This window comes from Schistocerca nitens, chromosome 2 (genome assembly GCF_023898315.1).
Source record: "Schistocerca nitens isolate TAMUIC-IGC-003100 chromosome 2, iqSchNite1.1, whole genome shotgun sequence".
Classification (NCBI taxonomy): Eukaryota; Metazoa; Arthropoda; class Insecta; order Orthoptera; family Acrididae; genus Schistocerca; species Schistocerca nitens.
Window position 1 is genome coordinate 84,767,315 of NC_064615.1, and position 13,417 is coordinate 84,780,731.

General features: G+C 37.5%; 1 protein-coding gene across 1 annotated transcript in view; it reads right to left on the minus strand.

Moving 5' to 3' along the window:
* Positions 1-13,417, minus strand: part of LOC126235761 (nuclear protein localization protein 4 homolog) — a 267,142-nt gene that overhangs the window by 178,373 nt on the left and 75,352 nt on the right. Inside the window, exons 3-4 of the mRNA XM_049944557.1 lie at positions 3,241-3,599; positions 536-673 (exon numbers count right to left, since the gene is read on the minus strand). Coding sequence (XP_049800514.1) covers positions 536-673; positions 3,241-3,599 — 497 coding nt within the window. The remainder of the gene's footprint in view (positions 1-535; positions 674-3,240; positions 3,600-13,417) is intronic.

The window sequence follows — 13,417 nt, forward strand, 5'->3', positions numbered from 1 at the left end:
TACAAGTTTGCCTTCATTGTGGGAACTGTGGTTTTGTGTAAAATTTGATGATGAAACAGAAAATGTGGCGCTGGTCATGACATCAGCTACTTCCCTCAACAAGCCCATCAAGTATTCTAAAGGTGCCCATCTAGTTATTCATTCTGCATAAAATACAGTAAATATCATCTCTCTTATAGGGCCAGATCCAGTGTTTCAACTTAACCTATCCAATGGGTATGAGGCATTGTGAAAATGATGCATGTGACCGGGTCACCTCACACGGTCCTAAACCACAATATAATATTAACAACAACAAAAAGTTTTGATATCTCCATCCCCTCTTTCATGTGTCAGAGAGACATTACACCGAAAAAGACAATATTAACAGTAAGTAATATTAAGGAAATTATTGGTATTCTTTCTCTAACATTCTTCTCTTCTCCAACAAATAAATTACAAATGAAACAAAACAGTATAATCAGATATAAATGACTAGGTGGTCATTAACAAAAAAGGATATTACATAGCACTTACTATATTTCTAAATACTAACCTGTCAACACCTGCTGTAAGTTTTCTGAGATATGAATGAAATGACATGTGTTTAACATTCTGCTCTTTAAGATAAGCCTCATCAAATGGTTCCAGTGGTGAGCAATGCACACAGCAAGCTTTTGGACCATGGCGACAACTGTAAAAATGTATAAATTTAATATCAGAGCATATCTAATATTTTATTAGTTACAAATGCCTTAAAACAATTTTATGTATTTTAACAGAAACACTTGTCAAACAAAGTACTTGAATATAATATTCAGAGCCTCAGTATGGGCTATTATAAAATGACAGTTGTGTGTTAGTTTAGTCAACCACTTAAGGTTAATATCATTGACAAATTACTGTTGTCAGCTTTCTGACATTAATGAATTGAAGGGAAACTGAAAAGAACAAAAAGATTTACAGAAACATCAGGAACTGATACCGAAGTATATCAAAGAAAGAAGCATGAGCTTGAATATTACCCCAAGAAATATAAAATGAAAGTAGATCATTATCTCACCAATATGTAAAGCAAGCATCTTCAGTAGTAAATTTCACGATGATTTACCATTGTGGAGTGTTATGCTCATGAGTGAACTCATGAATCTTAAGAATTTAATGAAACTAAAAAATTAATGGAACAAAATAAATGAAGGGTTCAAGATATGCAACTAAACTGGAAATAAATAATGAGCAAAAGTAATCTCCAAGTGAAAGATATTCTTGTCTTAAGAGATGGCATTAGTCTAGAACAGTACTTTTTGTAAAACATAGGCATCAGATGATGTAAGAAAATATAGCTAATATAAAAATGCCATCAAATTCCAATGCGAATGGCAGACCCCACACCCAGTAATGACAACAGAGAGTCATATTATCCTCCCCCCCAAACACACATACATGCAACTTTCAATGCTGTTTTGTGATTTCAGAACAGATTGCAGCGAAATGAAAAGCACAAGGGCATTAATAACCCACTGGTCATGAATGACACAAGATCAGCACACATTAAAACCTACAAAATTTCATAGTGCACAATACATCTAATGAAAAATCCCCTAAGAATAGGAATAAATAGCTGATGACTTTATGGTGGACAAATTTTCACTCAACATCAGTTGCAATTACAGAAAAGATACATTTAAGAAATTATACTAATTTCAAACAGCATAAAACAGTGAATAGTAGAAGCATAGTGAGTGATTCTTTATTTAAAGGTAAGAGTGTTGACAAATTCTGAAGGGTCAGAACACTGATACGAAAGGACACCTATAAAACATTTTACTATTTTCTTCTCACATGTTGTATAATCTAAAAGTCAGTACATTTGCCATTAAGAGATCAAAAATATACTGGCATACTGGTGCATGTGTTGTCACTAATTTATGAAAATAATCCTCATAAAATAATACATTTAAACTTCTTATTAGTACACTGAACTTTAGGAGACAGTTTACGTAACACAAGTTACTTGAAAAATTACTTTGCATTACTAGAGAAATCTGTAATTGGAAAAACTAATTCTATAAATAGGTCTCATATGCTCTGAGTCCCAAAATATTCTTCGTGTTTACAACATGTTTGTGATTGTTCACTAACAGCCTCTCCATTCACAATGGTGGCAAACATATCTCATTGTGTATTCACATTGTCTGATATGTTGTCTTCAGTGATGAGAATCATTTAGTGACATATGGTGCTGTTTTAATATAGCTCAACAGTAAAACAGGCAAAGTGATATACACTGTCGTCATCAGTGGATGAAAACATGCAGAACAGTTGATTGATACTTTGTTTCCAGCTAAAACAAATATATCCACAATTCAACCCTTGTTACAAAGTTTTATAAGGTTTTTGCATTTCCTATGTCAAGTTTTTTGAGCAACTCCTTACATTGGTTAACAAACCTGTCCCAGACGCCAGTCACATTATGCATAATGCATCAGGAACAGATTTTTTCACAGCTAAATTTTTATGCAAAATTAAATGCAATGCAGTCTTTGATGTGCTTAACGCACTTCTGTCTCACAGATTGCAACAATGTTTTTTGGAACAACTGATCTTGGTCGACCTGCACACAGTTCATAACCTACGTAAGCACCACAACAAAATTCTGAAAAACCAACTGTAGAAAGTCTTCTCTAAAGGCAATTGGTTCCCAAAAATTGAACAAAGCAATGTAAGATTACACTATTCAGTTGGCCTTTACGAAAATCATAAAAATTACTCAATGAAGGGCTTCATGTAAGATTTTCATTTTCTCACAGCTCTGTCTTTTCCCCCCTCATTGTAAACAAACTATGTGGTGAATTTCTGAGCTGCCATTGTTTTAAAAAATGATGAATTTTAAAACAACAATAACATCACATCTCAGCAGTGCCATCTAGTGTCATCTTAAAAGAACTTAAAAATGCAACCCTTGTAATGCCAGCAAAATGATTTGTAAGAATTCTGCTAACTATTTGTGAGCCCACAGTAGCTGGCTACGAACAACAGTTTCTTTCAATCTGTACTATCATGAAAAAGGATAGAAGATTCTGTGAGAAAAAATTTATAGCCTGGAAGTAACTGTAAACTATGTTGTGAATAATGTGTGATTCGCCATGAACACACCTTTAGAATCCTCTATCATATCACAGCCTTACATAAGAAATGTATTTAATAACTGAACTAAGTTTCAAAATTTTCAAGCACCTGTCAACATTACACACTACTCACAGTTTATCATCCCGTTTACGTTGCACCTTCCCATCTAGTTTCCACAGCTGCTGATCAACTTCATCTTCTTGCAGTGGCACCACTGGTGTTGTCAAGAGTGCAATATTCTGACCGGGAGTGGATGAAGATTTCTCGGGATAGTCATCAATCGGTTCATCGTGGGCCATACTGTTGCTGCTGCCAGGTGATGGCTCTGACCAAAGCAGTGCTCCATTAAGAGGACACATATAAACCATATCACCATGGCGCAATCCACTTGAGCGAATGGTTCTTGAACGGGAAGAAATAAGTTCATCCTTCCTCCCACGTTCACGATAAAGAGCAAATGTGTATCCACTCAAACCAAAAGCATCATGCACCTAAAAGAAAAGAATATTATGTTTGTAACAACTTGCACTCTGTTCAGAGAGAAGCATGAAATTATGCGTGAAGGCATAAAAGTGCTTAAACATTCAAAACACTTTGTCAATTATAAAATTAATGTTAAACTGCATGATCACGACATGATAATTACATTTATTTGATACACAAACACAAATGTTGTATGTGAATGCCCTGAACAATACTGCACACACACACACACACACACACACACACACACACACACACACACACAGAGAGAGAGAGAGAGAGAGAGAGAGAGAGAGAACTGTCCCATAGTAGCCAAGCAGTATTTCTGTGCATTTAGTACAACATAAAACCACTTCAGTAGTTTGGAGGTAAAGTGCTAGACTACACTGGTCAATCCTAGGATTTTTTATCTGTCACTTATCACTTCTTTCACCTCTGGCAATGTTTGTTGGTCTGAAAAATGGTGTGCTGCATCATGGTTTGGAATCCACATTAAATTGTTGGTCTCCATATACCTGGCTGGGTTAGTCAGCTCAAGGGTTGGAAAAAGACATCATGCCACCTCCAATAGGACCATACCCAGTAAATCACTGTGGTGTTCAAAATAATCTTTGGATTGATGACTGCTTTACCTATTTAAAGGCTTTCATGGCATTTTGTACACTACTGAGATGGTGAGTACCAAGATATTACAATGAACATGCATCACATTAAAAGGATCTTACAATTAATGGTGTACCTGTTAAACACAGATAAACAAACAGTGCTCATGGGCAACAGTGATTTCTTGTGTGGAGTGACAGAAGAGCAGTGGACAAAGGGGAATACAGGGAGTTCCCCTAGCACAGATCATTGTGACGAGTTAAATCTGTGTGCAAGAGTGAAACCCCAAACCCCGATTCCTCTGCATGAAGTTCTCTTCCTATTCAGACACTCATTGACTGACTACAAGTTTCAACCCGCAACTGCCTAAGCTTTAATCTACAAAAAAAGGTCAACAGGGACACTCTCTAGACACTATGAGATCTCTAGAGAATGGATATATGAGTGATTTCACATGTGGAATGACAGAAGAGCAGTGGACAACTGATCACAAATGTTCAACATAGCATATAACCTGCCAACAGTAAGAGAAGTGAGTTTGATTTATCCTAGAACCATATGTGGCTTTCATCCTACATACCAGCCCTCTGGAGCATCTAACTGAAAAGTTGATACACACACAACTTGTAAAGGTCTGTGTGACATTACAGAAGGTTCATTTACATCAGCACATGGCATTCAGTTAAAAACTATAAATATGTAACATTCCTGTCCAACCACACATACAAGTCGGAACTCTTTGGGGGCTAGAAAGACTAATGCATATTTTTTTAATACAAATTATTTCATCAGTAACAGAATGGTGAGACATTCATGATGTTTTCGTGCAAGAATTTTCAGGAAAAAATAAATTTCCTGTGAACACATCTGAAAAAAATTCCAAAAAGAGTTTTAAAGATTTACTACTGCTGATGGAGCTTTTGTGCGTAAAGCTCTAATACAAGGCAAAGAGAGAACTTATGCAAACTGCAGCAATAACAATATTGTCCTATAGTCCACATGAATGAAGAGCAGCATTTAATATCAGAACTTGAGACAACATGAAATCTGCCACAATACAACCCTGAAATGCGCCATAGCTTTTTCACTGCAGTTATGAAAATATGCCATACAACAATGATTTTTCTTTAATAGTGTTATGGACTTTGCAACAAGCCATAGCACTCTTTGTAGATGCAAAAATTGCAATTACTTTTTGTCTATAATCTTCTCTAATTTCTCTTTTAAAATAATGGTGAAACAATCTCAGTTTCCTCAACATTTTTATTAACGCTACTTTTAGAAGTTATTACTACATTATTTGGTACACAGTCATCCGAGGTATGTTCTAATTCAGACCATAGTTCCTCTAAGTGTGGCATTTGAACTGAAAGTTCCTGTTTCCTCTACCAAGTATTATCTTAACAAAAATGCAGCATCTGTCACACACTGCAGCATTGCTACATCATCTGTCAGCTGCCCCTCTGGTTAAGGTGAGCAGGCTTTGTTGTGTTACATATCACTCTGGAAGAGGATGTATATCACTATGTCTCCTTAACGACAAATGATACTCTGCAAACAAAAAACTATATATGAGTTATTATACAGGACAGCATAACTATTTCACATTTATTTTTTTATCTGCATATGGACAACCATACTAAGGGAGACTGCACCTACATGTGGGGAACCATACCAAGGGACAATGTGTGTCTACAAGACGGCATGGCGATTGCAGTAACTTTGCAAGAGGAGGAGTCTGAATCACCAGCCTGTATTGGAGAAGCATATTGTTCTTGGAATAAATACATGGAACAAATGGAACAAATGAACTTTTGATTGAACAGTCATTCTAAATTTTTTGATCTATGTAAAAACTTGTATGTACTGGTTTCGAGTTGGATGTTCTGAGTGGAAGTATGCTGTTATTGGAAGATTATTGTACTTGATTGTGGACAATATATACAGAATACAGATTGTGGACAATATATAGGGAATACACAGTCTGTTCAAAAAGTTCTGAGGCTGATTGTATTTCTGCATTATAAGCAATGTTGGTGCACTAACTATGGTGGTAGCTTGAAATAACAACTGCAAACAAACTATGTGCATTTGACTAGCCAACTGTGAGCAGGAGTGTTGAGTAGTGGAGGTGTGGCCATAGTGTGTCACAAATCACAATGCAGTAACGAACCAAGCATCTCGAAACCAAGCGTCCAAGACATTCTCCCAACGTGTGTGAAGTTTGCCCACATACCTTGACTCCCAAACAAAAAACACTGTATGGATGGCTGCCACAACTCGAATGAAATGAAAAACGTCGACAACTCTTCGCTGGTAAAAAGAATCAAAGACGATGTGACTTGGTGCTATCAATAAGAATGTAGCACAAAATGATGAGATACAGAATGGGTCTCTCATGAGTCAGCAAGACTGAAGAAGATGAGAATGTGACACACAAGTTGAATAATATCCCAAAGACAGACTTTTTGACACTTTCATATGGTTGCATGAATGTTTTGCACATTGCACTCTGGTTGGGGAAGGCTTTGTCAAACACTGATGCATTAAAACCACCATCTTAACATTTCTCTCTCTTTTTATTAAATCAATTACAAAAGTTTTGAGACTGATGAGGTATATATAGGAAAGACAGCCACATAATTACTCACAGAAGGTAATAGTTATTGTATTACATTTCCTTCTAGCAAGACTGATTAACGAGGAGACGAAGTCTTTTATTGCCACTTGCAAGGTAACGGCCACATAAAGCAAAACAACAATAAAAGCAGGATAATATTAAATCTCCACTAAATCAGGTACATCAAAACCAAGCCAGAACACTACATTATGGCAATCTAGTGCAGGATGCAGAGGTATTACTGAAGGAAAGTCAGAACTTAAAAACAGTGGTAAGAACAATTAGTAAGTGGAATTATTTGAGAGAAATAAATTGTTTTGAGTAAACATGTATTGTGACATAATAAGGTGACCCTTGAAAACCCAATAAATAATTGAATGACAAGAAGTGAGCATATAAATATGAGGGTCATTCTAAAAGTAATGCCTCCTATTTTTTTGTGGGGACTCTGGATGTCCGAGCCAGATATCACTGGTGTAGTGCTAATGCTTGAACCTTCCTCTTTCATTTGCAGGTGGTTCTGTTGTTCTGCGATAGTTGACACCAGCGGAGGAGTGTCCCAAAACGGAGTTTAATATGGACACGACGTGTGATTGAATTCACCACTGCTTAAGATATTGTGTCAATTAAAATCCATTGACGCTTGCTAAAGGTGTATGGAAATGACACCACAGACATGAGCAATATGAGGCGGTGGTACGGCATTTTCAAGGTGATGAAACAGCTCTGCACAAGTGGCCCAGTCGACCCTGCACAGCTGTCAGCCCTCACAATGAAGGGTGTCTTGATCAACTCAACCATGCTGATTGGTGGATAACGATAGAGAATTGTGTGCAAAGCTGAATGTTGGCTGTAATGCCTTGGAAACAATGTTGGAATATCTTGGTTATTGCAAAGTCTGTGCGAGATGGGTCCCACGTTTGTTTCAGGAGAACAAAAAACTCATCGAATGGAAATTTGCTGCGGGATCACAGAAAGGGACTGCTGTGTACAATAATCCATTGATCACAAGAGAAGTTGTTCAGAGGAGATTACAAAAAATAAACAGTTGGGGGGAGGTGGGGTCACATAAAGGGGTTGTACTAAACAAAGGGAAGAAATTGTTAGGATAACTGTCGAACAAGAGTGCAATTTAAGAAAACAGAGATATGAAACAAAAGTAAAAGTGACACAATTCAGAATTGGGGACCTAGTTCTTGTCAAGATTAGTGAAAGATCTAGAGCAATTAGTAAAGAAATCAATAAGTTATTTGACATTTACATTGGGCCATTTGTAGTGATTTTGAATCCTCATCCAAAAGCTTACAAATTAGTTTATCCTAAAACAAGAAAAATATTTGGGTTAAGGAATGTAGTACAACTTAAAGCCTAGGGGTAAAACTAAATTCAACTAAACAACCGAACAGGCTATGAAGGCCCAACAGTACCAATTGGCTGCCGTGTCATCCTCAGCCCACAAGCATCACTGGATGTGGATATGGAGGGGCATGTGGTCAGTACACCGCTCCCCTGATCGTGTATCAGGTTACAAGACCAAAATCTTACAGATAAGGAAACAGAAAGTAAGTTGTAGTATGATGTGAAAAAGAAAAGTTAGAAGTCTTTTACATACTATTTCCTGAATACATAAAGTGTGATAAATGATTTTTATTTTATAACAACGTCATTACACTCTTAAGGAAATATGTTTTCTTTGCACATTAAGAGTATGGAAATCTCTACGGACCCAGCCCTGTACAATTTGCTTTTTAATTTAGCCTTCTGATGGTACAGCTATTCTCAGACTATTCTTTTACTTTATCCTTACTGCTGATGTCTGACTATCGAACGTCAATTATCTTTTTACTAATACTGTGGAATTACGGGCATTTTGCATATTTGGAATGAAAAAGTTGAAGTCACATAGAAAAGTCTTTCAGTGACAAATGATTAGATTAGATTTGATTTGATTTGATTAGATTAATACTTGTTCCATAGATCATGAATACGACACTTCGTAATGATGTGGAACGTGTCAGGTTCATAAAAGATGCATGTACAAGATATTACATTACACAAAATATTGCATGACACTAATGTTCAAGTTCCCCCCCCCCCCTTCCCCTTAATTTATATCTAAAAATTCAGCCAATGAGTAGAAGGAGTTGTCACCTAGAAATTTTTTTAATTTATTTTTAAATGTTGGTTGGCTATCTGTCAAGCATTTGATGCTGTTTGGTAGTTGACCAAAGACTTCTGTGGCAGCATAATTTACCCCTTTCTGTGCCAAAATCAGATTTAACCCTGCATAGTGAAGATCATCCTTTCTCCTGGTGTTATAGCTATGCACACTGCTATTACTTTTGAACTGGGTTGGATTATTAACAACAAATTTCATAAGTGAATATATATACTGTGAGGATCCCTAGATCCTTACATAGATGTCTGCAGGATGACCGTGGGCTCCAGCAATTATTCTGATTACACGTTTTTGAGCAATGAATACTTTTCTACTCAATGATGAATTACCCCAGAATATGATGAGATACGAAAGCAGTGAATGAAAGTAGGCATAGTAAGCTAATTTACTGAGATTCTTATCACCAAAATTTGCAATAACCCTAATAGCATACATAGCTGAACTCAGACGTTTCAGCAGACCATCAATGTGATGCTTCCAGTTTAACCTCTCATCAATGGACACACCTAAAAATTTTGAAAATTCTACCTTAGCTACAGACTTCTGTTCAAAGTCTACATTTATTACTGGAGTTGTGCCATTTACTGTACGGAACTGTATATACTGTGTTTTATCAAAATTTAAAGAGAGTCCGTTTGCTGAGAACCACTTAATAATTTTGTGAAAAACATCATTTACAATTACATCACTTAGTTCTTGGTTTTTGGATGTTATTACTATACTTGTATCACCAGCAAAAAGAACTAACATTGCATCTTCATCAATGTGGAATGGTAAGTCATTAATGTATATCAAGAACAGTAAAAGACTTAAGACCGAACCCTGTGGGACCCCGTACTTGATAGCCCCCCAGTTTGAGGAATCAGCTGTTGTTTTAACATTACATGAACCACTTATTTCAACTTTCTGCATTCTTCCAGTTAAGTATGAATTAAACCATTTGTGCACTGCCTCCCTCAAACCATAATGATTTAGCTTATCTAAAAGAATTCCATGATTTACACAATCAAAGGCCTTTGAGAGATCACAAAAAATACCAATGGGTGATGTCCGGTTATTCAGAGCATTTAATATTTGATCAAGAAATGTTAACCTTACAAAGGGTCTCAATCTGTGTACTGAAACAATACTTTCTTTCTGTATTAATTTCATGATATTTGTGTTCTGTGAGTTCATCACCTACACAACCAGATACTGGAAGTTATGTCACAGGTTACATTACATGTATGAGATGCATTTTGTTTGGCACTGGAAGAGCTTGTTGAAGGAGTGGACTGTACACACTAACCTATACTTACACACAATTTAAAACTAAACTGTGATGAGTTATTTTGGAATGAACACTTAACTACGCACACAGAATTTCATATTTGAAATCAGTCAGTTGCACAAGCAATCTTAAGAAAGAAGCCACACACATGAATTACTATTGATTCTATGCTACTAGTAGAGGGAAAATGGAGTTAATGATACAGACTATGATTGTGATGAATATTACTTTACACTACTGTTCTTACCATCAAGCTACTGAGTGTCTTGACATACCATTAGGAAGAAGTCATTAGGGTTTGTCAACAGAGTCTCAAACATGCTCACATTAATGAGTTCTACATTGTTCCTGCTACACACCCTACTAAAAGTGAACATATATACTGAACATATGTATACCCTATTATGATACTGAAAATATCTCACTGATAAAAAATGAATTATCTATGTTTTATGGTGCATACACAGAATCTATTCAATGACATATTGAGTAATACACAGAAAAGGTTGTCTGAGTAATGTGAGTCACAGCAGTTTGTGCAGCCATTTAGCCAATACTCTTGTCACTCACTCTCTCTCTCTCTCTCTCTCTCTCTCTCACACACACACACACACACACACACACACACATTTTTACTTTCTTGTATTTATGAATTGTTGCTGTTCAGCTGTTCAGGTATTGTAAGATCAACGATCAAAGAGCAAGATGATTAGAGAGTTTTGTTGTGTATTATAGTATTTTGTTACATTTGCATTTTACATTTTATTATGGAATAGCCACAAGGCCTCAGTGGTATACGAGGTGGAATCCAAAATTTTCGGTACTGGTGCTGCCATCTGGAAAGTAGCAGTAGTAGTAGACCTTTGCACAGCTAGGTGGCGAGAGCTGCATATCTGATAAGTCAGTGTGCGGAGTGGCATTCAGCTGGAAGGACATGTTGCGTGTCCACAGTGACTTCCATAATACTCTGTGTTTGATGTTATGATGGATCCGCGAACAGAACAGCGCGTGTGTATCAAATTCTGTGCGAATCTCCAACCTTCTTGTCACGGGTTATCACCGGCGACGAGAGCTGGATTTACGGTTATGACCCAGAGACAAAGTAACAATCGTTCCAGTGGAAGAGCCTGGACTCTCCAACACCCAAAAAAGTGAGATAGGTGAAGAGCAAAGTGAAGAGCACAATCATAGTTTTATTTGCTACCAACAGAATTGTGCACAAAGAATTCGTCCCACCCAACCAAACAGTGAATTCCGCGTATTACTGTGATGTTTTGCAACGGCTCCATGAAAATGTGCGGCAACGACGGCCCGAACTTTGGCATCAAGGGAACTGGCTGCTGCATCACGACAACTTGCTCTGTCATGCGTACTTCTTCACCAGGACCTTTTTGGCAAAAAACAACCCACTGTACTCGCCAGATTTGGCACCTTGCGACTTTGTGATATTCCCAAAACAGAAACTCAAGTTGAAAAGTTGTTGGTTCGACACTCTAGAGAGGATTCAAGAAGCATCACTGGCAGTGATAAACACCCTCAAAGAACAGGACTTCCAGAAAACATTTGACCAATGGCAGAAGCACTGGGACCGGTGTGTACGTGCAGATGGGAACTACTTTGAAGGTGATGGTGACCATTAGTCCAAAGGTAAGGTTTTCAGCAGATGGCAGCACCAGTGCTGAAAATTTTGGATAGCACCTCGTACTTGTAAACTTACACTTGAGTTCATAGGTTTGTTGAGAGACACATTTGTATACATGAATTTCACTTACACTGCATTCTGCAAGATGTGTAATTGTAATACTTGTGCGAATAATTTATAGGAGATCACAGAGCTGTTGAAATGAAAATTTACTACTGAGTCATGATGTTTACACTTTCAGCATTTTATGTCAAAAGAATATTTGTATTACACACACAATGAGAGCTGCTTGCACAGAACATTTAAAATAATTTGAATGGGGGTCACTCTGGATGAGCTGTGGTAAAGGATAGTTCTTTGCTTACTGTAAATTGCTGAACAGAATTTGCATATAAGCTATCACTTGTAGAGACACTTCTGACTGGTTTAATAATTGAAGACATTGGTGCAAGAAGAGGATAACTCTCATTTTTAAGGAGGCACAAACAATTAATTAAAGAAATTCTAGACACAGTATTTCATCCTATCATTTATACAGGGTGAGTAAATGTCTGAAGGTTACTTTATAGGCACCAAAGCGAGAAGCATAACTTTTTCCTTTTACATAGCATTAAAAAATTGGTTTACTGATAGGAATGGAGCTATTCCCTTTTTGCACCAAGGTCTACAGTTGTTAATCATATAATTTCTACATTGAACATGTTAATTTGTATTGCTACTTACGGTAAAGAAAACACATTAAGTTGCAGACAGACACAATTAAAAGACACTTACACAAAGGTTTAGGCCACAGACTTCATCAGCAAAAGAGAAATACACACCGTTCATACACACACGCAAACACACCTCATGCACACATGACTACCAACTCCGGCAGCTCATGCGAGAATGCAACTATTGCAAGGGATGGAAGCAGCAACCGGGAGGGGGGAGGGAAGGGAAAGGGATAGTAGTGTACGGCTAGAGGAAGACAGGAATGCTGTCTGGTGGAGCAGGCACGGACTAGAACGTCAAGAGGCTCAGAGTCAGGAGGTTGTGTGGCAAGTAGGTGGGGAAAAAGGGGGTAAAAAAGAGAGAGGAGTGGGAAATATGGACAGGTGCATTGGCAGAGGGTGGCTAATAAAGGCGGTGGGAGACAAGAATGGGGAGGAGATGACAAGACAGAGAGGGAGGAAACCGTTGAGTGGAGGCTGCAGGGACAGTATGTTACTGTAGGTTGAGGATGGAATAATTACAGGAGCGGAGAATGTGTTGTAAGGAAAACTGCCATCTGTGCAGTTTAGAAGCTGGTGGTGGAGGGAAAGATTGAGAAGTAAAGGGGTCATTGAAATCAAGCATGTTGTGCCATAGGGTGGTCTACATTGCTCTTGGCCACAGTTTGGCAGGGCTATTCATCACAGAGGACAGTTGGTTGGTAATCAAGACAATATAAAAGAACGAGAAATGATTGCAGCAGAGGTGGTAAATGACATAGCTGCTTTCACAGGTGGCCAAGCCCCTGATGGGTGGGAT